Source organism: Ascidiella aspersa, chromosome 7 (genome assembly GCF_963924565.1).
Source record: "Ascidiella aspersa chromosome 7, kaAscAspe10.2, whole genome shotgun sequence".
NCBI classification, from domain to species: Eukaryota; Metazoa; Chordata; class Ascidiacea; order Phlebobranchia; family Ascidiidae; genus Ascidiella; species Ascidiella aspersa.
The window spans coordinates 31697325-31720095 of NC_139453.1; the positions used below are offsets into that span (position 1 = coordinate 31697325).

The 22771-nt window shown below is 38.8% G+C and overlaps 3 protein-coding genes across 7 annotated transcripts in view; all 3 read left to right on the plus strand.

The window, feature by feature from the left end:
• The window catches only part of LOC146139016 (uncharacterized), a 66266-nt gene extending 62188 nt beyond the window's left edge, over positions 1-4078 (plus strand). For all 5 annotated transcript variants that reach the window (XM_083394199.1, XM_083394201.1, XM_083394200.1 and 2 more), the window contains 8 exons: positions 103-268; positions 522-659; positions 801-909; positions 1061-1167; positions 1285-1507; positions 2613-2774; positions 3145-3329; positions 3614-4078. In XM_083394199.1, the coding sequence (XP_083250325.1) occupies positions 103-268; positions 522-659; positions 801-909; positions 1061-1167; positions 1285-1507; positions 2613-2774; positions 3145-3329; positions 3614-3758 (1235 nt within the window). In that variant the 3' untranslated portion in view covers positions 3759-4078. The remainder of the gene's footprint in view (positions 1-102; positions 269-521; positions 660-800; positions 910-1060; positions 1168-1284; positions 1508-2612; positions 2775-3144; positions 3330-3613) is intronic.
• A 610-nt stretch (positions 4079-4688) lies between these two features.
• On the plus strand, positions 4689-10305 carry LOC146139017 (dynein axonemal heavy chain 8-like). The gene is made up of 7 exons (XM_083394759.1): positions 4689-4699; positions 7035-7134; positions 7286-7392; positions 7510-7732; positions 8840-9001; positions 9372-9556; positions 9841-10305. Exons 1-7 carry the CDS (start codon positions 4689-4691, stop codon positions 9983-9985), a joined length of 933 nt encoding a protein of 310 aa, XP_083250885.1. The 3' UTR covers positions 9986-10305.
• Positions 10306-10915: 610 nt separating this feature from the next.
• On the plus strand, positions 10916-16531 carry LOC146139018 (dynein axonemal heavy chain 8-like). The gene is made up of 7 exons (XM_083394760.1): positions 10916-10926; positions 13261-13360; positions 13512-13618; positions 13736-13958; positions 15066-15227; positions 15598-15782; positions 16067-16531. The coding sequence occupies exons 1-7, from the start codon at positions 10916-10918 to the stop codon at positions 16209-16211; spliced, it is 933 nt and encodes a 310-aa protein (XP_083250886.1). The 3' UTR covers positions 16212-16531.
• The last annotated feature ends 6240 nt before the right edge of the window (positions 16532-22771 follow it).

A 22771-nucleotide genomic window follows, 5' to 3' on the forward strand; every position in this document is an offset into this window, starting at 1 on the left:
GTCGTGTATTTATCATATTGAGTATCTTTGTTTTAACCAACTATAACAAACAGCTCACTCGAAACCCATTATACAGAACAACGTTCTTACATTTAACTTTAGTTAAATATCGTCTGCCGTCCATTCTATTCGCGCCGAGTGTGAAGCAGAGCGCCATCGCGTGGTCGATCGACTCGCTGCCGCAGCACTCACTAGATGGCGCCGAAGGGTGCAACCTGCATCCGAGTCAAGAAGCGGTGATCGGGGACGACCAGTACATTTTCACCAGGTCACACGATCTACAATGAAATAGTGGATAATTGGAAGTAAAATGTTTAATAAGTGCAAATACATTCAGCTCAGATAAATTAGGACGAATTTCAAGGAAAATTGTGATTTTTTTGTTTGTAAATTTTCTTTCAGAATTATTACTTTTATGTTTTATTTATGCTGCGAATGAACAGCCGTAGTTTGTCCAAGATAGTTTTTATTTAATCTTTCCTCGTATATGCATTGTGTTACAATATGTGTTACATCTGCAGGCTGAACATGTTCTACGACTTCCTACCCGAGACCTCTTCATTGTCGCACAAGTTGTACCCCCGACCCCCAACCGCGCTCAACGTCGACCCACAGACATCTATCAGCGGAACAAGCTCACACCCGTGGGTTGTTGCCAGGTAACAACATATATCTGGCTGCTTGTATTACCAGGGTACGTGATTGGTTAAGAATGTGTCTAACCTGTGATTGTTTTGTAGGGTTGTGTCTAACTCATGATTGGTTGTTTTATTGGCGTTAGTAACTGGCGATCTTTTTAGGGGCGTGTTTGCGACGCACAGCCACCATTTGCTGAAGAACCGCAAGGAAGTTGAGTTGTGGGAAGTTTGCTACAACGCGCTTCCAAAACTTCCAAAAGCTTGGAGCAAGGTAAGTGGCTTGAATACACCATAACACGTTTAACCTGATCCAGTGAACTGTTGACTTGGTAAGAAAACTCGTTTCTCTTAAAGTTGCAAACTAGCTCGGCAATCAATAAAAGAATTATTCTCCACGAATCCGTTAACGTGTTGTTTTTCAGGAATACGTGAACGAGCGCATTCGTAAGATCGGCGGACAAACACCATTCAACCTTTTCCTGCAAAAAGAACTCGCCAAACTTCAGAAGCTGATCACTGAAGTTAAAAGGTGAATTAACAGGTTTTGTTCTGACATATTTGTATTGTCAGGTAAAAACGAAAAACACTTTAACTAATACCCCCACGTTTGTTACTTGCATCAGGTTAAAGTATGATTTCTATGTAGGAGCTTGTTTACTATCAAGATGGCGGTAGAGAGTCTCGATCAGTTCGGTGATCGACTAACCGATAGTGACGTCATAATTGCAAATGACTTGAGTCGCTCGAGGATTCCTGCTCAGTGGATGGAACTTGCGGGGGAGACTGCACCCCCAAATAACACCCCTCTGTCGCAGTGGCTGGGGGACATTACGTCACGAGTTGCACATTTCGAGAAGATTCTTTCAGTGGTGAGTTCCGGGGGTCGTGGATTCGAATCTAGGCGAAGATTATGTTTAACATGCGATTTTTTGCAAACGAAGTTGCATTTCTATCTTGATAAACTACATATTATCCTTAACAATAAGCCCGTTTATATGCACCTTTCGCGGGCAGATTAGATTAAGGTCAAACCGGATTGAAAAGTAATCCGTTTTAGTGTCGTAATTACATGGCGCGAAATTTAAGCCAGCTTGAGTGTACAAGCTGGCACTGATATGCATTAATACGTAATATTCCAGTAAACCTCTGACGCACAACCGATTTTTCGGCTTAGGCTACTTCTTGCGGTAGTAATCTAGTGCTACTTGTTCGTTTTTATTAACCTAAAATTAAAAAAAAAAATTACTTGAGTTAGGTTTGCCGATTAAGTACGTTTTTGTCTGTATAGTGCTTCAGTTTACCTGGCACACAGAATGTAAGTGCAGAAAAGTTAAGCTTATGTGTGCTGGTCAACGCTATATACACGGCGGAGTGGACAAAAGAAGGTGATGGGATGTACCAAACATGACAAATGAAAACTGTATTTGGCGCTGGCCTAGAATCCTACCACAGCGTTGAGACCATTATTAAAGCAATGTACAATATTTGGGTGAGGGTGGGCCAAAGTATTACTATTTAAGCCTACCCAGACCAGCGCCTCTGTCACAAATTGGTATCTAACGAGTGTATGTAATATTCTTTCCTTATGCGCTAAACTTGTTGTTTTGTTCACTACTAGCCGTTCGTGTTACGTCATAATGCCCCAAAAGTGGCGTGATGTTTACTGCGTTGAAGCAGGCCATTCTACGTTAAACGATTTTGGCCGTCAACGAAACGAACAGATTAAGCGGCGAACGGATTGAAAACCACTTCTTTTGACCGATAAGAAACGGGTACTTAATTCATTTCAGCGCCAAAACGAGAGAGAATGAATTAACGAAATAGATTCGAATCCGGCTTAAGCGTGCATATAAACGGGCTTAATGACGTTTCGTCAAATATAAAAGTAAAATCTACCACTATTTTAATTTAGTTCATATATAATTTGTTACAAATAAAGTTTCCAAACAAGAGTGCTTGTGTCACGTGACGCAGGGCAAGGACAAGACGCCCGCTTATTGGCTGGGAGCTTTTTTCAAACCTCGCGCGCTCATCTCTGTGCTGAAACAAGAAGCGATTAAATCTCACATCGAGAAGTCGGGAAATGTCGACACTGTAACCTTTCACACAGAAGTCACACAACGCGACAAGGATCACGTAAGTGTGACGTCATACAAGCACGTTTGACGTCATATCACGTCATCGCGCTTGTGAGTAACACTAGACTGGTGTTGCTGTAAAGTTTGACAAATTTTAAAATTTGATGAACTTTGTTGATTCGACAACGACTATGTTTGTAATTAAAACGTTTAAAGCTGTTTGTAAAACTAGAACTAAACTTACCTGAAACAGGAACTAATGTAACATAATTACAAAGAGCATAAAGGAAAACAAATATTTGTATCTATTTTTTTCTCAAAATGTCTGCTTTTAAAAAAGTAAATTAATAGTTTATAATAATAAATATGACGCAAAACTATTGCTTTTATTCAATTTTGTAAGTAATTGTTACGTCACAATCCTTCAGCTGCGCGACCCCCCAGCCGAGGGGTTCTTCTTGCACGGGGTGTACTTGTGGGGGTGTGCTTGGGACAAGACGAGTGGGGAGGTGATGGATTTACCCCCTAAACCAGGTGCTACGTCACTTCCTGTTATCCACGTCACTTTCACGACGGAGACGGCGAAGTTTGGGGGCGGAGCGGATGGACCGAGGTGAAAATAACTGAGTAATGTTGCAACAAAAGTTCTGATGCTTAAATTATAACAACTTCAATTTTAATCTGTAAATGCAACAATCGAAGCAAAACCGAACTGACAAGAAGGATCTTTAGTTTTTCATTTTTATTATGTACAAATACGATTATTTAGGAGATTATGTTACAAACCTTTTTTGCAAATGGCGTTTTTTATACTTCCTTAAGTTACAGTCACATGTAAATCCAATTGCTCGATGTTTTTTTCTACATTAAAACCCTATTCCTTATGACGTCACACAGGCCTGTTGACATCTACCCTTGTCCGGTGTTTATGACGCGGACAAGCCCGAAAGTTCCAGTGTTTGAACTTGATGTCCATCGCGAGTCCATTCCGTCGTCCAGGTGGTCACTCCGCGGACTCACCGCAACAGTACGAAACTACTGAACGCAAATTACCGCAACTGTACGAAACTACTGAAAGTAACCCCACGTCGCTGTAATTTAACCATATCTTCATACACTAACTTTCACAATTTTAACTTAAAATTCTATCAAGGGTCCTCAATTAACAAACTAAATTTAACTTATATTGTTTTTGAAAGGTAGTAATACAACCACAAACATTTCAATCCTATTTAAAGAATTATTGCTTAATACCGTTGTTTCATTACGTATTCACATAGTTTTGTATTTTTTTATATTCAATCCATTGTCTTGTCACTGTGGGGTTTGTTATGCAACTTTGACGTTTTATTTGCCTATTGTACTGTGACAAAATTAAAGATTACGTAATAAAATAGCATTGTGAAGTTGCCTTATTCCGACAGAAATTAGATAAAACAGTTTGGTCATTTTTTTCAGATTTTCAAAATTCTTAGAGGCCCTTAAGGTTAGTTATTTGTTTGAACAAAAACCAGAGCATGAATTGTATTTCCAAACTAAAAAATTTGGTCAAAGTTAACAAAGCAAGGACAAAATAGGTCAAAACAAACAAAAAGTTGATTAAAGTTCAACAGAACAAGATCAAAGTTGATCGAAGTATTTAAGCGTCAAATCTTTATTTGAGCGAAATCGACGATTTCCTACGGTAGAAGTGCTCAGATGTTGCACGTGAGTCTACAGCCGAAACGGCATCAAAATTCGTTAAGAAATGACAAAGTTACCGTTTTGGCCCAAATCGTATTTTAGCGAAAAAACTCGATTTTCGGTTAAGCGTCAAATCTTTATTTTAGCGAAATCGACGATTTCCTGCGGTAGAAGTGCTCAGATGTTGCACGTGAGTCTATAGCCGAAACGGCATCAAAATTCGTTAGGAAACGTCAAAGTTACCGTTTTGGCCAAAATCGCATTTTAGCGAAAAAACTCGATTTTCGTAATGGAATCAAGGTCAGGCGTTTGTTTTTGCATAAAACAACTCATTGGTATTTTGGCCGCGTATTTTATCTTTCTTTAAAACAAATTATATTCGGAGCCAAACAGAAAGGAAAAGTTTTTAATTTAAATTTAACGAGAACCAAACCACAAACTAAAGTTTGAACACAGATTACTTGATAGCCTACCGAAAGACGTGACCGTCACGTACATAGTAAGTGTCCGACTACAAAAAAACTGCCGTAATAAGCACGTTTATTTCTTTTTCTTTTTACAAAAATAAATTGTTGCACTAAAAAGTAAAATGTTTTACCACCAATACTTTGAAAGTAAAGGGAAGTAATAAAACTAATAGTAGGCCTTCGTGTTTAGAGTTTAATATCATTTGCTTCAAAATGTGAATCACACTCTGAACAAAAAGTTTCTCAATTCTCACTGTTCCAAGAAATTAAGTTTTTCGTCGTAATCCAACAAACGAAAGTTTAATCGAGGATTACTTAAATGAAATTAAAGCCTTAAAAGTAGGTGGCTTTAAGATCTGCTGAGTGGTCGTGATCCGTCCTCTGGACCTTGTGATACCAGTTGCTCTACGTAACTTCTCGGTTGACTCGAACTTGGGTGGTTAATTGTAAGACTAACCCTAACTTCTTATCATAAGGAATTGTGATCAAAATGTTCGTTTTGATATTTTGATGTTTGTTTACTTCGCAGCAAGTAATTACGGAAAACAACTGCACCACCACAACCTCAAAAACTAACTGGTGATGGGTCGCACACGACTGAGCTATAAATGTATCCGCCTATTAACAACAACTAGTTAATAAAAAAAGAAAAAATACAAAATGTAACTTGGAATAAAATCTGTCTTTTTTTTTTTAAATATTGGCAGTTTGTACAAACGCGCTTTGAGCAACTGCAAATTACGATTTATTCTTTCTGAAGTCATTTTCTCAAAAACAGTAGCGTTTGTGGATTCTGAAAATTGGTGATTAAAAGATTTTTGTTGAATATACAAAGTTCATCCTAAGTTGGATTAAAAAAAACTATATCTCCTAAAACAAAAAGCTGACTTGTAGATAACAGGTTGAAAATAGAAAGCTTATCACATCTAACAAACAGGTCAAGATACAAGATTTGTCGGTTTGATATAAAGCTTGTACATGTTATAGCGCATTTCACATCATCAGTATCCCCTATCTTATAACATAGGGCTAAATCGGCAAAATTGGCCAATTTCGACGCTCATATACCAGCAATTTTTTTCGAATTTTTTTCGACATGCTCCGATTTGGCTGAAATTTGCACAGAATATGCGTTAGGTCAATATGAATCCAATAGCGATACTCTTGTAGTTCAATTCCTTAAAATTGGCGAGAAAATTACCATTTATCAAAAAAACTTTCCAAAAAACGCGATTTTTGGCATTTTTAAAAAATCGACCTTCTCCGACTTGAATGAAACTTGGTGTGTTGATGCGCCTTAGGCGTAGAAACAACATGGTAAAGTTTCAACCCCCTAACACTTAAAATAAAGCTAAAAATCGACATTAAAGTTTTTTCGATTTTTTTGTAATTTTTGTAATTTTTGAAAAAAAATTCCCTGGGGATTCCCCGGGATTTTTTTGCTCAATATTTACCAGCGCATAGTTTTATTCAGTATTCATTGTTTATTCTGACAGTATCAGACTTTATATGTGTAGTACACCGCCAAAACCTACAGCAATTAAGCAACAAGTGACAGTGAGCACTTAACCGAGTTGCCAAACACACTCCCATCCAGTGAAGCTCTTAACGGGAGCGATTTGCTGCGCCCAAAAGCCACAAGTCGGGTGTAATTAGGTGGTTCTAATGCAAATAATGCATGTTAAATTGAAGTTGTAAGCTGTGTGATAAAACTTTCGTTTGCTGGTCGAACGATGTCAAATTGGTTAACTTTGCCGATTTAACCCTATTTTAAAACAAATAGTTCAAGCTTTATATCTAACCGACAAATCTCATTCTTATTCCTCTTTTAGAAGTACTGACCTGTTATCTATAAGTCAGCTTGTTTTGGGAAATTGTTCTTTAAAGTCTTCTAAGCACCAATCTCCAAACTCCACAAATGTTACAGTTTTTGAAAAATGACTTCAGAATAAATGAATAATCGACTTGCAGTTGCACCCCAAGTGCGTTTGAACATTTTCTGGGGAAAAAAAAAAGAAGCTTTTTGCTTGCGCCTATACCACACGGTCTCGACGGATTTTTTTCATTTTTTAGGCACTGCGAGGTATAATTAGTTTTTCGTTTTCAATTAATCTGCGTTTAAACTTTAGTTTGTTGGTTAGTTCTCGTTTTATGTGATTGTAAATTAGTTATACGCACAGCCACCATTTGCTGAAGAACCGCAAGGAAGTTGAGTTGTGGGAAGTTTGCTACAACGCGCTTCCAAAACTTCCAAAAGCTTGGAGCAAGGTAAGTGGCTTGAATACACCATAACACGTTTAACCTGATCCAGTGAACTGTTGACTTGGTAAGAAAACTCGTTTCTCTTAAAGTTGCAAACTAGCTCGGCAATCAATAAAAGAATTATTCTCCACGAATCCGTTAACGTGTTGTTTTTCAGGAATACGTGAACGAGCGCATTCGTAAGATCGGCGGACAAACACCATTCAACCTTTTCCTGCAAAAAGAACTCGCCAAACTTCAGAAGCTGATCACTGAAGTTAAAAGGTGAATTAATAGGTTTTGTTCTGACATATTTGTATTGTCAGGTAAAAACGAAAAACACTTTAACTAATACCCCCACGTTTGTTACTTGCATCAGGTTAAAGTATGATTTCTATGTAGGAGCTTGTTTACTATCAAGATGGCGGTAGAGAGTCTCGATCAGTTCGGTGATCGACTAACCGATAGTGACGTCATAATTGCAAATGACTTGAGTCGCTCGAGGATTCCTGCTCAGTGGATGGAACTTGCGGGGGAGACTGCACCCCCAAATAACACCCCTCTGTCGCAGTGGCTGGGGGACATTACGTCACGAGTTGCACATTTCGAGAAGATTCTTTCAGTGGTGAGTTCCGGGGGTCGTGGATTCGAATCTAGGCGAAGATTATGTTTAACATGCGATTTTTTGCAAACGAAGTTGCATTTCTATCTTGATAAACTACATATTATCCTTAACAATAAGCCCGTTTATATGCACCTTTCGCGGGCAGATTAGATTAAGGTTCAAACCGGATTGAAAAGTAATCCGTTTTAGTGTCGTAATTACATGGCGCGAAATTTAAGCCAGCTTGAGTGTACAAGCTGGCACTGATATGTATTAATACGTAATATTCCAGTAAACCTCTGACGCACAACCGATTTTTCGGCTTAGGCTACTTCTTGCGGTAGTAATCTAGTGCTACTTGTTCGTTTTTATTAACCTAAAATTAAAAAAAAAAAATTACTTGAGTTAGGTATGCCGATTAAGTACGTTTTTGTCTGTATAGTGCTTCAGTTTACCTGGCACACAGAATGTAAGTGCTGAAAAGTTAAGCTTATGTGTGCTGGTCAACGCTATATACACGGCGGAGTGGACAAAAGAAGGTGATGGGATGTACCAAACATGACAAATGAAAACTGTATTTGGCGCTGGCCTAGAATCCTACCACAGCGCTGAGACCATTATTAAAGCAATGTACAATATTTGGGTGAGGGTGGGCCAAAGTATTACTATTTAAGCCTACCCAGACCAGCGCCTCTGTCACAAATTGGTATCTAACGAGTGTATGTAATATTCTTTCCTTATGCGCTAAACTTGTTGTTTTGTTCACTACTAGCCGTTCGTGTTACGTCATAATGCCCCAAAAGTGGCGTGATGTTTACTGCGTTGAAGCAGGCCATTCTACGTTAAACGATTTTGGCCGTCAACGAAACGAACAGATTAAGCGGCGAACGGATTGAAAACCACTTCTTTTGACCGATAAGAAACGGGTACTTAATTCATTTCAGCGCCAAAACGAGAGAGAATGAATTAACGAAATAGATTCGAATCCGGCTTAAGCGTGCATATAAACGGGCTTAATGACGTTTCGTCAAATATAAAAGTAAAATCTACCACTATTTTAATTTAGTTCATATATAATTTGTTACAAATAAAGTTTCCAAACAAGAGTGCTTGTGTCACGTGACGCAGGGCAAGGACAAGACGCCCGCTTATTGGCTGGGAGCTTTTTTCAAACCTCGCGCGCTCATCTCTGTGCTGAAACAAGAAGCGATTAAATCTCACATCGAGAAGTCGGGAAATGTCGACACTGTAACCTTTCACACAGAAGTCACACAACGCGACAAGGATCACGTAAGTGTGACGTCATACAAGCACGTTTGACGTCATATCACGTCATCGCGCTTGTGAGTAACACTAGACTGGTGTTGCTGTAAAGTTTGACAAATTTTAAAATTTGATGAACTTTGTTGATTCGACAACGACTATGTTTGTAATTAAAACGTTTAAAGCTGTTTGTAAAACTAGAACTAAACTTACCTGAAACAGGAACTAATGTAACATAATTACAAAGAGCATAAAGGAAAACAAATATTTGTATCTATTTTTTTCTCAAAATGTCTGCTTTTAAAAAAGTAAATTAATAGTTTATAATAATAAATATGACGCAAAACTATTGCTTTTATTCAATTTTGTAAGTAATTGTTACGTCACAATCCTTCAGCTGCGCGACCCCCCAGCCGAGGGGTTCTTCTTGCACGGGGTGTACTTGTGGGGGTGTGCTTGGGACAAGACGAGTGGGGAGGTGATGGATTTACCCCCTAAACCAGGTGCTACGTCACTTCCTGTTATCCACGTCACTTTCACGACGGAGACGGCGAAGTTTGGGGGCGGAGCGGATGGACCGAGGTGAAAATAACTGAGTAATGTTGCAACAAAAGTTCTGATGCTTAAATTATAACAACTTCAATTTTAATCTGTAAATGCAACAATCGAAGCAAAACCGAACTGACAAGAAGGATCTTTAGTTTTTCATTTTTATTATGTACAAATACGATTATTTAGGAGATTATGTTACAAACCTTTTTTGCAAATGGCGTTTTTTATACTTCCTTAAGTTACAGTCACATGTAAATCCAATTGCTCGATGTTTTTTTCTACATTAAAACCCTATTCCTTATGACGTCACACAGGCCTGTTGACATCTACCCTTGTCCGGTGTTTATGACGCGGACAAGCCCGAAAGTTCCAGTGTTTGAACTTGATGTCCATCGCGAGTCCATTCCGTCGTCCAGGTGGTCACTCCGCGGACTCACCGCAACAGTACGAAACTACTGAACGCAAATTACCGCAACTGTACGAAACTACTGAAAGTAACCCCACGTCGCTGTAATTTAACCATATCTTCATACACTAACTTTCACAATTTTAACTTAAAATTCTATCAAGGGTCCTCAATTAACAAACTAAATTTAACTTATATTGTTTTTGAAAGGTAGTAATACAACCACAAACATTTCAATCCTATTTAAAGAATTATTGCTTAATACCGTTGTTTCATTACGTATTCACATAGTTTTGTATTTTTTTATATTCAATCCATTGTCTTGTCACTGTGGGGTTTGTTATGCAACTTTGACGTTTTATTTGCCTATTGTACTGTGACAAAATTAAAGATTACGTAATAAAATAGCATTGTGAAGTTGCCTTATTCCGACAGAAATTAGATAAAACAGTTTGGTCATTTTTTTCAGATTTTCAAAATTCTTAGAGGCCCTTAAGGTTAGTTATTTGTTTGAACAAAAACCAGAGCATGAATTGTATTTCCAAACTAAAAAATTTGGTCAAAGTTAACAAAGCAAGGACAAAATAGGTCAAAACAAACAAAAAGTTGATTAAAGTTCAACAGAACAAGATCAAAGTTGATCGAAGTATTTAAGCGTCAAATCTTTATTTGAGCGAAATCGACGATTTCCTACGGTAGAAGTGCTCAGATGTTGCACGTGAGTCTACAGCCGAAACGGCATCAAAATTCGTTAAGAAATGACAAAGTTACCGTTTTGGCCCAAATCGTATTTTAGCGAAAAAACTCGATTTTCGGTTAAGCGTCAAATCTTTATTTTAGCGAAATCGACGATTTCCTGCGGTAGAAGTGCTCAGATGTTGCACGTGAGTCTATAGCCGAAACGGCATCAAAATTCGTTAGGAAACGTCAAAGTTACCGTTTTGGCCAAAATCGCATTTTAGCGAAAAAACTCGATTTTCGTAATGGAATCAAGGTCAGGCGTTTGTTTTTGCATAAAACAACTCATTGGTATTTTGGCCGCGTATTTTATCTTTCTTTAAAACAAATTATATTCGGAGCCAAACAGAAAGGAAAAGTTTTTAATTTAAATTTAACGAGAACCAAACCACAAACTAAAGTTTGAACACAGATTACTTGATAGCCTACCGAAAGACGTGACCGTCACGTACATAGTAAGTGTCCGACTACAAAAAAACTGCCGTAATAAGCACGTTTATTTCTTTTTCTTTTTACAAAAATAAATTGTTGCACTAAAAAGTAAAATGTTTTACCACCAATACTTTGAAAGTAAAGGGAAGTAATAAAACTAATAGTAGGCCTTCGTGTTTAGAGTTTAATATCATTTGCTTCAAAATGTGAATCACACTCTGAACAAAAAGTTTCTCAATTCTCACTGTTCCAAGAAATTAAGTTTTTCGTCGTAATCCAACAAACGAAAGTTTAATCGAGGATTACTTAAATGAAATTAAAGCCTTAAAAGTAGGTGGCTTTAAGATCTGCTGAGTGGTCGTGATCCGTCCTCTGGACCTTGTGATACCAGTTGCTCTACGTAACTTCTCGGTTGACTCGAACTTGGGTGGTTAATTGTAAGACTAACCCTAACTTCTTATCATAAGGAATTGTGATCAAAATGTTCGTTTTGATATTTTGATGTTTGTTTACTTCGCAGCAAGTAATTACGGAAAACAACTGCACCACCACAACCTCAAAAACTAACTGGTGATGGGTCGCACACGACTGAGCTATAAATGTATCCGCCTATTAACAACAACTAGTTAATAAAAAAAGAAAAAATACAAAATGTAACTTGGAATAAAATCTCTCTTTTTTTTTTTAAATATTGGCAGTTTGTACAAACGCGCTTTGAGCAACTGCAAATTACGATTTATTCTTTCTGAAGTCATTTTCTCAAAAACAGTAGCGTTTGTGGATTCTGAAAATTGGTGATTAAAAGATTTTTGTTGAATATACAAAGTTCATCCTAAGTTGGATTAAAAAAAACTATATCTCCTAAAACAAAAAGCTGACTTGTAGATAACAGGTTGAAAATAGAAAGCTTATCACATCTAACAAACAGGTCAAGATACAAGATTTGTCGGTTTGATATAAAGCTTGTACATGTTATAGCGCATTTCACATCATCAGTATCCCCTATCTTATAACATAGGGTTAAATCGGCAAAATTGGCCAATTTCGACGCTCATATACCAGCAATTTTTTTCGAATTTTTTTCGACATGCTCCGATTTGGCTGAAATTTGCACAGAATATGCGTTAGGTCAATATGAATCCAATAGCGATACTCTTGTAGTTCAATTCCTTAAAATTGGCGAGAAAATTACCATTTATCAAAAAAACTTTCCAAAAAACGCGATTTTTGGCATTTTTAAAAAATCGACCTTCTCCGACTTGAATGAAACTTGGTGTGTTGATGCGCCTTAGGCGTAGAAACAACATGGTAAAGTTTCAACCCCCTAACACTTAAAATAAAGCTAAAAATCGACATTAAAGTTTTTTCGATTTTTTTGTAATTTTTGTAATTTTTGAAAAAAAATTCCCTGGGGATTCCCCGGGATTTTTTTGCTCAATATTTACCAGCGCATAGTTTTATTCAGTATTCATTGTTTATTCTGACAGTATCAGACTTTATATGTGTAGTACACCGCCAAAACCTACAGCAATTAAGCAACAAGTGACAGTGAGCACTTAACCGAGTTGCCAAACACACTCCCATCCAGTGAAGCTCTTAACGGGAGCGATTTGCTGCGCCCAAAAGCCACAAGTCGGGTGTAATTAGGTGGTTCTAATGCAAATAATGCATGTTAAATTGAAGTTGTAAGCTGTGTGATAAAACTTTCGTTTGCTGGTCGAACGATGTCAAATTGGTTAACTTTGCCGATTTAACCCTATTTTAAAACAAATAGTTCAAGCTTTATATCTAACCGACAAATCTCATTCTTATTCCTCTTTTAGAAGTACTGACCTGTTATCTATAAGTCAGCTTGTTTTGGGAAATTGTTCTTTAAAGTGTTCTAAGCACCAATCTCCAAACTCCACAAATGTTACAGTTTTTGAAAAATGACTTCAGAATAAATGAATAATCGACTTGCAGTTGCACCCCAAGTGCGTTTGAACATTTTCTGGGGAAAAAAAAAGAAGCTTTTTGCTTGCGCCTATACCACACGGTCTCGACGGATTTTTTTCATTTTTTAGGCACTGCGAGGTATAATTAGTTTTTCGTTTTCAATTAATCTGCGTTTAAACTTTAGTTTGTTGGTTAGTTCTCGTTTTATGTGATTGTAAATTAGTTATACGCACAGCCACCATTTGCTGAAGAACCGCAAGGAAGTTGAGTTGTGGGAAGTTTGCTACAACGCGCTTCCAAAACTTCCAAAAGCTTGGAGCAAGGTAAGTGGCTTGAATACACCATAACACGTTTAACCTGATCCAGTGAACTGTTGACTTGGTAAGAAAACTCGTTTCTCTTAAAGTTGCAAACTAGCTCGGCAATCAATAAAAGAATTATTCTCCACGAATCCGTTAACGTGTTGTTTTTCAGGAATACGTGAACGAGCGCATTCGTAAGATCGGCGGACAAACACCATTCAACCTTTTCCTGCAAAAAGAACTCGCCAAACTTCAGAAGCTGATCACTGAAGTTAAAAGGTGAATTAATAGGTTTTGTTCTGACATATTTGTATTGTCAGGTAAAAACGAAAAACACTTTAACTAATACCCCCACGTTTGTTACTTGCATCAGGTTAAAGTATGATTTCTATGTAGGAGCTTGTTTACTATCAAGATGGCGGTAGAGAGTCTCGATCAGTTCGGTGATCGACTAACCGATAGTGACGTCATAATTGCAAATGACTTGAGTCGCTCGAGGATTCCTGCTCAGTGGATGGAACTTGCGGGGGAGACTGCACCCCCAAATAACACCCCTCTGTCGCAGTGGCTGGGGGACATTACGTCACGAGTTGCACATTTCGAGAAGATTCTTTCAGTGGTGAGTTCCGGGGGTCGTGGATTCGAATCTAGGCGAAGATTATGTTTAACATGCGATTTTTTGCAAACGAAGTTGCATTTCTATCTTGATAAACTACATATTATCCTTAACAATAAGCCCGTTTATATGCACCTTTCGCGGGCAGATTAGATTAAGGTTCAAACCGGATTGAAAAGTAATCCGTTTTAGTGTCGTAATTACATGGCGCGAAATTTAAGCCAGCTTGAGTGTACAAGCTGGCACTGATATGTATTAATACGTAATATTCCAGTAAACCTCTGACGCACAACCGATTTTTCGGCTTAGGCTACTTCTTGCGGTAGTAATCTAGTGCTACTTGTTCGTTTTTATTAACCTAAAATTAAAAAAAAAAAATTACTTGAGTTAGGTATGCCGATTAAGTACGTTTTTGTCTGTATAGTGCTTCAGTTTACCTGGCACACAGAATGTAAGTGCTGAAAAGTTAAGCTTATGTGTGCTGGTCAACGCTATATACACGGCGGAGTGGACAAAAGAAGGTGATGGGATGTACCAAACATGACAAATGAAAACTGTATTTGGCGCTGGCCTAGAATCCTACCACAGCGTTGAGACCATTATTAAAGCAATGTACAATATTTGGGTGAGGGTGGGCCAAAGTATTACTATTTAAGCCTACCCAGACCAGCGCCTCTGTCACAAATTGGTATCTAACGAGTGTATGTAATATTCTTTCCTTATGCGCTAAACTTGTTGTTTTGTTCACTACTAGCCGTTCGTGTTACGTCATAATGCCCCAAAAGTGGCGTGATGTTTACTGCGTTGAAGCAGGCCATTCTACGTTAAACGATTTTGGCCGTCAACGAAACGAACAGATTAAGCGGCGAACGGATTGAAAACCACTTCTTTTGACCGATAAGAAACGGGTACTTAATTCATTTCAGCGCCAAAACGAGAGAGAATGAATTAACGAAATAGATTCGAATCCGGCTTAAGCGTGCATATAAACGGGCTTAATGACGTTTCGTCAAATATAAAAGTAAAATCTACCAATATTTTAATTTAGTTCGTATATAATTTGTTACAAATAAAGTTTCCAAACAAGAGTGCTTGTGTCACGTGACGCAGGGCAAGGACAAGACGCCCGCTTATTGGCTGGGAGCTTTTTTCAAACCTCGCGCGCTCATCTCTGTGCTGAAACAAGAAGCGATTAAATCTCACATCGAGAAGTCGGGAAATGTCGACACTGTAACCTTTCACACAGAAGTCACACAACGCGACAAGGATCACGTAAGTGTGACGTCATACAAGCACGTTTGACGTCATATCACGTCATCGCGCTTGTGAGTAACACTAGACTGGTGTTGCTGTAAAGTTTGACAAATTTTAAAATTTGATGAACTTTGTTGATTCGACAACGACTATGTTTGTAATTAAAACGTTTAAAGCTGTTTGTAAAACTAGAACTAAACTTACCTGAAACAGGAACTAATGTAACATAATTACAAAGAGCATAAAGGAAAACAAATATTTGTATCTATTTTTTTCTCAAAATGTCTGCTTTTAAAAAAGTAAATTAATAGTTTATAATAATAAATATGACGCAAAACTATTGCTTTTATTCAATTTTGTAAGTAATTGTTACGTCACAATCCTTCAGCTGCGCGACCCCCCAGCCGAGGGGTTCTTCTTGCACGGGGTGTACTTGTGGGGGTGTGCTTGGGACAAGACGAGTGGGGAGGTGATGGATTTACCCCCTAAACCAGGTGCTACGTCACTTCCTGTTATCCACGTCACTTTCACGACGGAGACGGCGAAGTTTGGGGGCGGAGCGGATGGACCGAGGTGAAAATAACTGAGTAATGTTGCAACAAAAGTTCTGATGCTTAAATTATAACAACTTCAATTTTAATCTGTAAATGCAACAATCGAAGCAAAACCGAACTGACAAGAAGGATCTTTAGTTTTTCATTTTTATTATGTACAAATACGATTATTTAGGAGATTATGTTACAAACCTTTTTTGCAATTGGCGTTTTTTATACTTCCTTAAGTTACAGTCACATGTAAATCCAATTGCTCGATGTTTTTTTCTACATTAAAACCCTATTCCTTATGACGTCACACAGGCCTGTTGACATCTACCCTTGTCCGGTGTTTATGACGCGGACAAGCCCGAAAGTTCCAGTGTTTGAACTTGATGTCCATCGCGAGTCCATTCCGTCGTCCAGGTGGTCACTCCGCGGACTCACCGCAACAGTACGAAACTACTGAACGCAAATTACCGCAACTGTACGAAACTACTGAAAGTAACCCCACGTCGCTGTAATTTAACCATATCTTCATACACTAACTTTCACAATTTTAACTTAAAATTCTATCAAGGGTCCTCAATTAACAAACTAAATTTAACTTATATTGTTTTTGAAAGGTAGTAATACAACCACAAACATTTCAATCCTATTTAAAGAATTATTGCTTAATACCGTTGTTTCATTACGTATTCACATAGTTTTGTATTTTTTTATATTCAATCCATTGTCTTGTCACTGTGGGGTTTGTTATGCAACTTTGACGTTTTATTTGCCTATTGTACTGTGACAAAATTAAAGATTACGTAATAAAATAGCATTGTGAAGTTGCCTTATTCCGACAGAAATTAGATAAAACAGTTTGGTCATTTTTTTCAGATTTTCAAAATTCTTAGAGGCCCTTAAGGTTAGTTATTTGTTTGAACAAAAACCAGAGCATGAATTGTATTTCCAAACTAAAAAATTTGGTCAAAGTTAACAAAGCAAGGACAAAATAGGTCAAAACAAACAAAAAGTTGATTAAAGTTCAACAGAACAAGATCAAAGTTGATCGAAGTATTTAAGCGTCAAATCTTTATTTGAGCGAAATCGACGATTTCCTGCGGTAGAAGTGCTCAGATGTTGCACGTGAGTCTATAGCCGAAACGGCATCAAAATTCGTTAGGAAATGTCAAAGTTACCGTTTTGGCCAAAATCGCATTTTAGCGAAAAAACTCGATTTTCGTAATGGAATCAAGGTCAGGCGTTTGTTTTTGCATAAAACAACTCATTGGTATTTTGGCCGCGTATTTTATCTTTCTTTAAAACAAATTATATTCGGAGCCAAACAGAAAGGAAAAGTTTTTAATTTAAATTTAACGAGAACCAAACCACAAACTAAAGTTTGAACACAGATTACTTGATAGCCTACCGAAAGACGTGACCGTCACGTACATAGTAAGTGTCCGACTACAAAAAAACTGCCGTAATAAGCACGTTTATTTCTTTTTCTTTTTACAAAAATAAATTGTTGCACTAAAAAGTAAAATGTTTTACCACCAATACTTTGAAAGTAAAGGGAAGTAATAAAACTAATAGTAGGCCTTCGTGTTTAGAGTTTTAGTCAACCAATATCATTTGCTTCAAAATGTGAATCACACTCTGAACAAAAAGTTTCTCAATTCTCACTGTTCCAAGAAATTAAGTTTTTCGTCGTAATCCAACAAACGAAAGTTTAATCGAGGATTACTTAAATGAAATTAAAGCCTTAAAAGTAGGTGGCTTTAAGATCTGCTGAGTGGTCGTGATCCGTCCTCTGGACCTTGTGATACCAGTTGCTCTACGTAACTTCTCGGTTGACTCGAACTTGGGTGGTTAATTGTAAGACTAACCCTAACTTCTTATCATAAGGAATTGTGATCAAAATGTTCGTTTTGATATTTTGATGTTTGTTTACTTCGCAGCAAGTAATTACGGAAAACAACTGCACCACCACAACCTCAAAAACTAACTGGTGATGGGTCGCACACGACTGAGCTATAAATGTATCACTAGTTAATAAAAAAAAAAAAATACAAAATGTAACTTGGAATAAAATCTCTCTTTTTTTTTTAAATATTGGCAGTTTGTACAAACGCGCTTTGAGCAACTGCAAATTACGATTTATTCTTTCTGAAGTCATTTTCTCAAAAACAGTAGCGTTTGTGGATTCTGAAAATTGGTGATTAAAAGATTTTTGTTGAATATACAAAGTTCATCCTAAAGTTGGATTAAAAAAAAACTATATCTCCTAAAACAAAAAGCTGACTTGTAGATAACAGGTTGAAAATAGAAAGCTTATCACATCTAACAAACAGGTCAAGATACAAGATTTGTCGGTTTGATATAAAGCTTGTACATGTTATAGCGCATTTCACATCATCAGTATCCCCTATCTTATAACATAGGGCTAAATCGGCAAAATTGGCCAATTTCGACGCTCATATACCAGCAATTTTTTTCGAATTTTTTTCGACATGCTCCGATTTGGCTGAAATTTGCACAGAATATGCGTTAGGACAATATGAATCCAATAGCGATACTCTTGTAGTTCAATTCCTTAAAATTGGCGAGAAAATTACCATTTATCAAAAAAACTTTCCAAAAAACGCGATTTTTGGCATTTTTAAAAAATCGACCTTCTCCGACTTGGATGAAACTTGGTGTGTTGATGCGCCTTAGGCGTAGAAACAACATGGTAAAGTTTCAACCCCCTAACCCTTAAAATAAAGCTAAAAATCGACATTAAAGTTTTTTCGATTTTTTTGTAATTTTTGTAATTTTTGAAAAAAAATTCCCTGGGGATTCCCCGGGATTTTTTTGCTCAATATTTACCAGCGCATAGTTTTATTCAGTATTCATTGTTTATTCTGACAGTATCAGACTTTATATGTGTAGTACACCGCCAAAACTTACAGCAATTAAGCAACAAGTGACAGTGAGCACTTAACCGAGTTGCCAAACACACTCCCATCCAGTGAAGCTCTTAACGGGAGCGATTTGCTGCGCCCAAAAGCCACAAGTCGGGTGTAATTAGCTGGTTCTAATGCAAATAATGCATGTTAAATTGAAGTTGTAAGCTGTGTGATAAAACTTTCGTTTGCTGGTCGAACGATGTCAAATTGGTTAACTTTGCCGATTTAACCCTATTTTAAAACAAATAGTTCAAGCTTTATATCTCTAACCGACAAATCTCATTATATATCTAACCGACAAATCTCATTCTTATTCCTCTTTTAGAAGTACTGACCTGTTATCTATAAGTCAGCTTGTTTTGGGAAATTGTTCTTTAAAGTCTTCGAAGCACCAATCTCCAAACTCCACAAATGTAACAGTTTTTGAAAAATGACTTCAGAATAAATGAATAATCAACTTGCAGTTGCACCCCAAGTGCGTTTGAACATTTTCTGGGGAAAAAAAAAAGAAACTTTTTGCTTGCGCCTATACCACACGGTCTCGACGGATTTTTTTCATTTTTTAGGCACTGCGAGGTATAATTAGTTTTTCGTTTTCAATTAATCTGCGTTTAAACTTTAGTTTGTTGGTTAGTTCTCGTTTTATGTGATTGTAAATTAGTTATATTTTTGGAAATTTTTTGTGAAAAAGGGTCATTTGTAAATAACTTTTTTTCTTGAGTTTTTTTTAATTATTTTTAGGCAATAATCTTAGACTAAACAACCAAATAATATACCAATATTAAATACTAATAATTTATTTGTAAAAGTGAGTATGGAAGAGCTACCACCTCCGGACAACCGTGTCTCCAAAAAGGAGCGGAATCATAATGGAAGGGGAGGCTGCCGTTTGCTGGGTAGAAATTTCAGACATAACATTGCACAGTTACAAGAAGCATACATGGCTCTACATATATTTAACACCTCAAGATTTTACTTTCATTTGTTGGCGCGATCTCTTTCGCAAAAAACGAAACAACTTACTCTAAAAAAAAGCCAAAAAAAGCCAAATCTACTACAAACTTTACCAAGCCCACGTTTTTCCTTAAATAAATAAAAAATGCAACAAATGGCCATGCTGGTACATTGAATTTCTCTTTTTGTGGCAAATTTTTTTTCTTTTTTTTTCTTTTGGGAATTTTTTTTTTTTTTTTTTTTTTAGGGTTAGGGTTAGGGTTTAGGGTTAGGGTTAGGTTTAGGTTTAGGGTTAGGGTTTAGGGTTAGGTTTAGGGTTAGGGTTAGGTTAGGGTTAGGGTTAGGGTTAGGGTTAGGGTTAGGGTTAGGTTAGGGTTAGGGTTAGGGTTAGGGTTAGGGTTAGGGTTAGGGTTAGGGTTAGGGTTAGGGTTAGGGTTAGGGTTAGGGTTAGGGTTAGGGTTAGGGTTAGGGTTAGGGTTAGGGTTAGGGTTAGGGTTAGGGTTAGGGTTAGGGGTTAGGGTTAGGGGTTAGGGTTAGGGGTTAGGGTTAGGGTTAGGGTTAGGGTTAGGGTTAGGGTTAGGGTTAGGGTTAGGGTTAGGGTTAGGGTTAGGGTTAGGGTTAGGGTTAGGGTTAGGGTTAGGGTTAGGGTTAGGGTTAGGGTTAGGGTTAGGGTTAGGGTTAGGGTTAGGGTTAGGGTTAGGGTTAGGGTTAGGGTTAGGGTTAGGGTTAGGGTTAGGGTTAGGGTTAGGGTTAGGGTTAGGGTTAGGGTTAGGGTTAGGGTTAGGGTTAGGGTTAGGGTTAGGGTTAGGGTTAGGGTTAGGGTTAGGGTTAGGGTTAGGGTTAGGGTTAGGGTTAGGGTTAGGGTTAGGGTTAGGGTTAGGGTTAGGGTTAGGGTTAGGGTTAGGGTTAGGGTTAGGGTTAGGGTTAGGGTTAGGGTTAGGGTTAGGGTTAGGGTTAGGGTTAGGGTTAGGGTTAGGGTTAGGGTTAGGGTTAGGGTTAGGGTTAGGGTTAGGGTTAGGGTTAGGGTTAGGGTTAGGGTTAGGGTTAGGGTTAGGGTTAGGGTTAGGGTTAGGGTTAGGGTTAGGGTTAGGGTTAGGGTTAGGGTTAGGGTTAGGGTTAGGGTTAGGGTTAGGGTTAGGGTTAGGGTTAGGGTTAGGGTTAGGGTTAGGGTTAGGGTTAGGGTTAGGGTTAGGGTTAGGGTTAGGGTTAGGGTTAGGGTTAGGGTTAGGGTTAGGGTTAGGGTTAGGGTTAGGGTTAGGGTTAGGGTTAGGGTTAGGGTTAGGGTTAGGGTTAGGGTTAGGGTTAGGGTTAGGGTTAGGGTTAGGGTTAGGGTTAGGGTTAGGGTTAGGGTTAGGGTTAGGGTTAGGGTTAGGGTTAGGGTTAGGGTTAGGGTTAGGGTTAGGGTTAGGGTTAGGGTTAGGGTTAGGGTTAGGGTTAGGGTTAGGGTTAGGGTTAGGGTTAGGGTTAGGGTTAGGGTTAGGGTTAGGGTTAGGGTTAGGGTTAGGGTTAGGGTTAGGGTTAGGGTTAGGGTTAGGGTTAGGGTTAGGGTTAGGGTTAGGGTTAGGGTTAGGGTTAGGGTTAGGGTTAGGGTTAGGGTTAGGGTTAGGGTTAGGGTTAGGGTTAGGGTTAGGGTTAGGGTTAGGGTTAGGGTTAGGGTTAGGGTTAGGGTTAGGGTTAGGGTTAGGGTTAGGGTTAGGGTTAGGGTTAGGGTTAGGGTTAGGGTTAGGGTTAGGGTTAGGGTTAGGGTTAGGGTTAGGGTTAGGGTTAGGGTTAGGGTTAGGGTTAGGGTTAGGGTTAGGGTTAGGGTTAGGGTTAGGGTTAGGGTTAGGGTTAGGGTTAGGGTTAGGGTTAGGGTTAGGGTTAGGGTTAGGGTTAGGGTTAGGGTTAGGGTTAGGGTTAGGGTTAGGGTTAGGGTTAGGGTTAGGGTTAGGGTTAGGGTTAGGGTTAGGGTTAGGGTTAGGGTTAGGGTTAGGGTTAGGGTTAGGGTTAGGGTTAGGGTTAGGGTTAGGGTTAGGGTTAGGGTTAGGGTTAGGGTTAGGGTTAGGGTTAGGGTTAGGGTTAGGGTTAGGGTTAGGGTTAGGGTTAGGGTTAGGGTTAGGGTTAGGGTTAGGGTTAGGGTTAGGGTTAGGGTTAGGGTTAGGGTTAGGGTTAGGGTTAGGGTTAGGGTTAGGGTTAGGGTTAGGGTTAGGGTTAGGGTTAGGGTTAGGGTTAGGGTTAGGGTTAGGGTTAGGGTTAGGGTTAGGGTTAGGGTTAGGGTTAGGGTTAGGGTTAGGGTTAGGGTTAGGGTTAGGGTTAGGGTTAGGGTTAGGGTTAGGGTTAGGGTTAGGGTTAGGGTTAGGGTTAGGGTTAGGGTTAGGGTTAGGGTTAGGGTTAGGGTTAGGGTTAGGGTTAGGGTTAGGGTTAGGGTTAGGGTTAGGGTTAGGGTTAGGGTTAGGGTTAGGGTTAGGGTTAGGGTTAGGGTTAGGGTTAGGGTTAGGGTTAGGGTTAGGGTTAGGGTTAGGGTTAGGGTTAGGGTTAGGGTTAGGGTTAGGGTTAGGGTTAGGGTTAGGGTTAGGGTTAGGGTTAGGGTTAGGGTTAGGGTTAGGGTTAGGGTTAGGGTTAGGGTTAGGGTTAGGGTTAGGGTTAGGGTTAGGGTTAGGGTTAGGGTTAGGGTTAGGGTTAGGGTTAGGGTTAGGGTTAGGGTTAGGGTTAGGGTTAGGGTTAGGGTTAGGGTTAGGGTTAGGGTTAGGGTTAGGGTTAGGGTTAGGGTTAGGGTTAGGGTTAGGGTTAGGGTTAGGGTTAGGGTTAGGGTTAGGGTTAGGGTTAGGGTTAGGGTTAGGGTTAGGGTTAGGGTTAGGGTTAGGGTTAGGGTTAGGGTTAGGGTTAGGGTTAGGGTTAGGGTTAGGGTTAGGGTTAGGGTTAGGGTTAGGGTTAGGGTTAGGGTTAGGGTTAGGGTTAGGGTTAGGGTTAGGGTTAGGGTTAGGGTTAGGGTTAGGGTTAGGGTTAGGGTTAGGGTTAGGGTTAGGGTTAGGGTTAGGGTTAGGGTTAGGGTTAGGGTTAGGGTTAGGGTTAGGGTTAGGGTTAGGGTTAGGGTTAGGGTTAGGGTTAGGGTTAGGGTTAGGGTTAGGGTTAGGGTTAGGGTTAGGGTTAGGGTTAG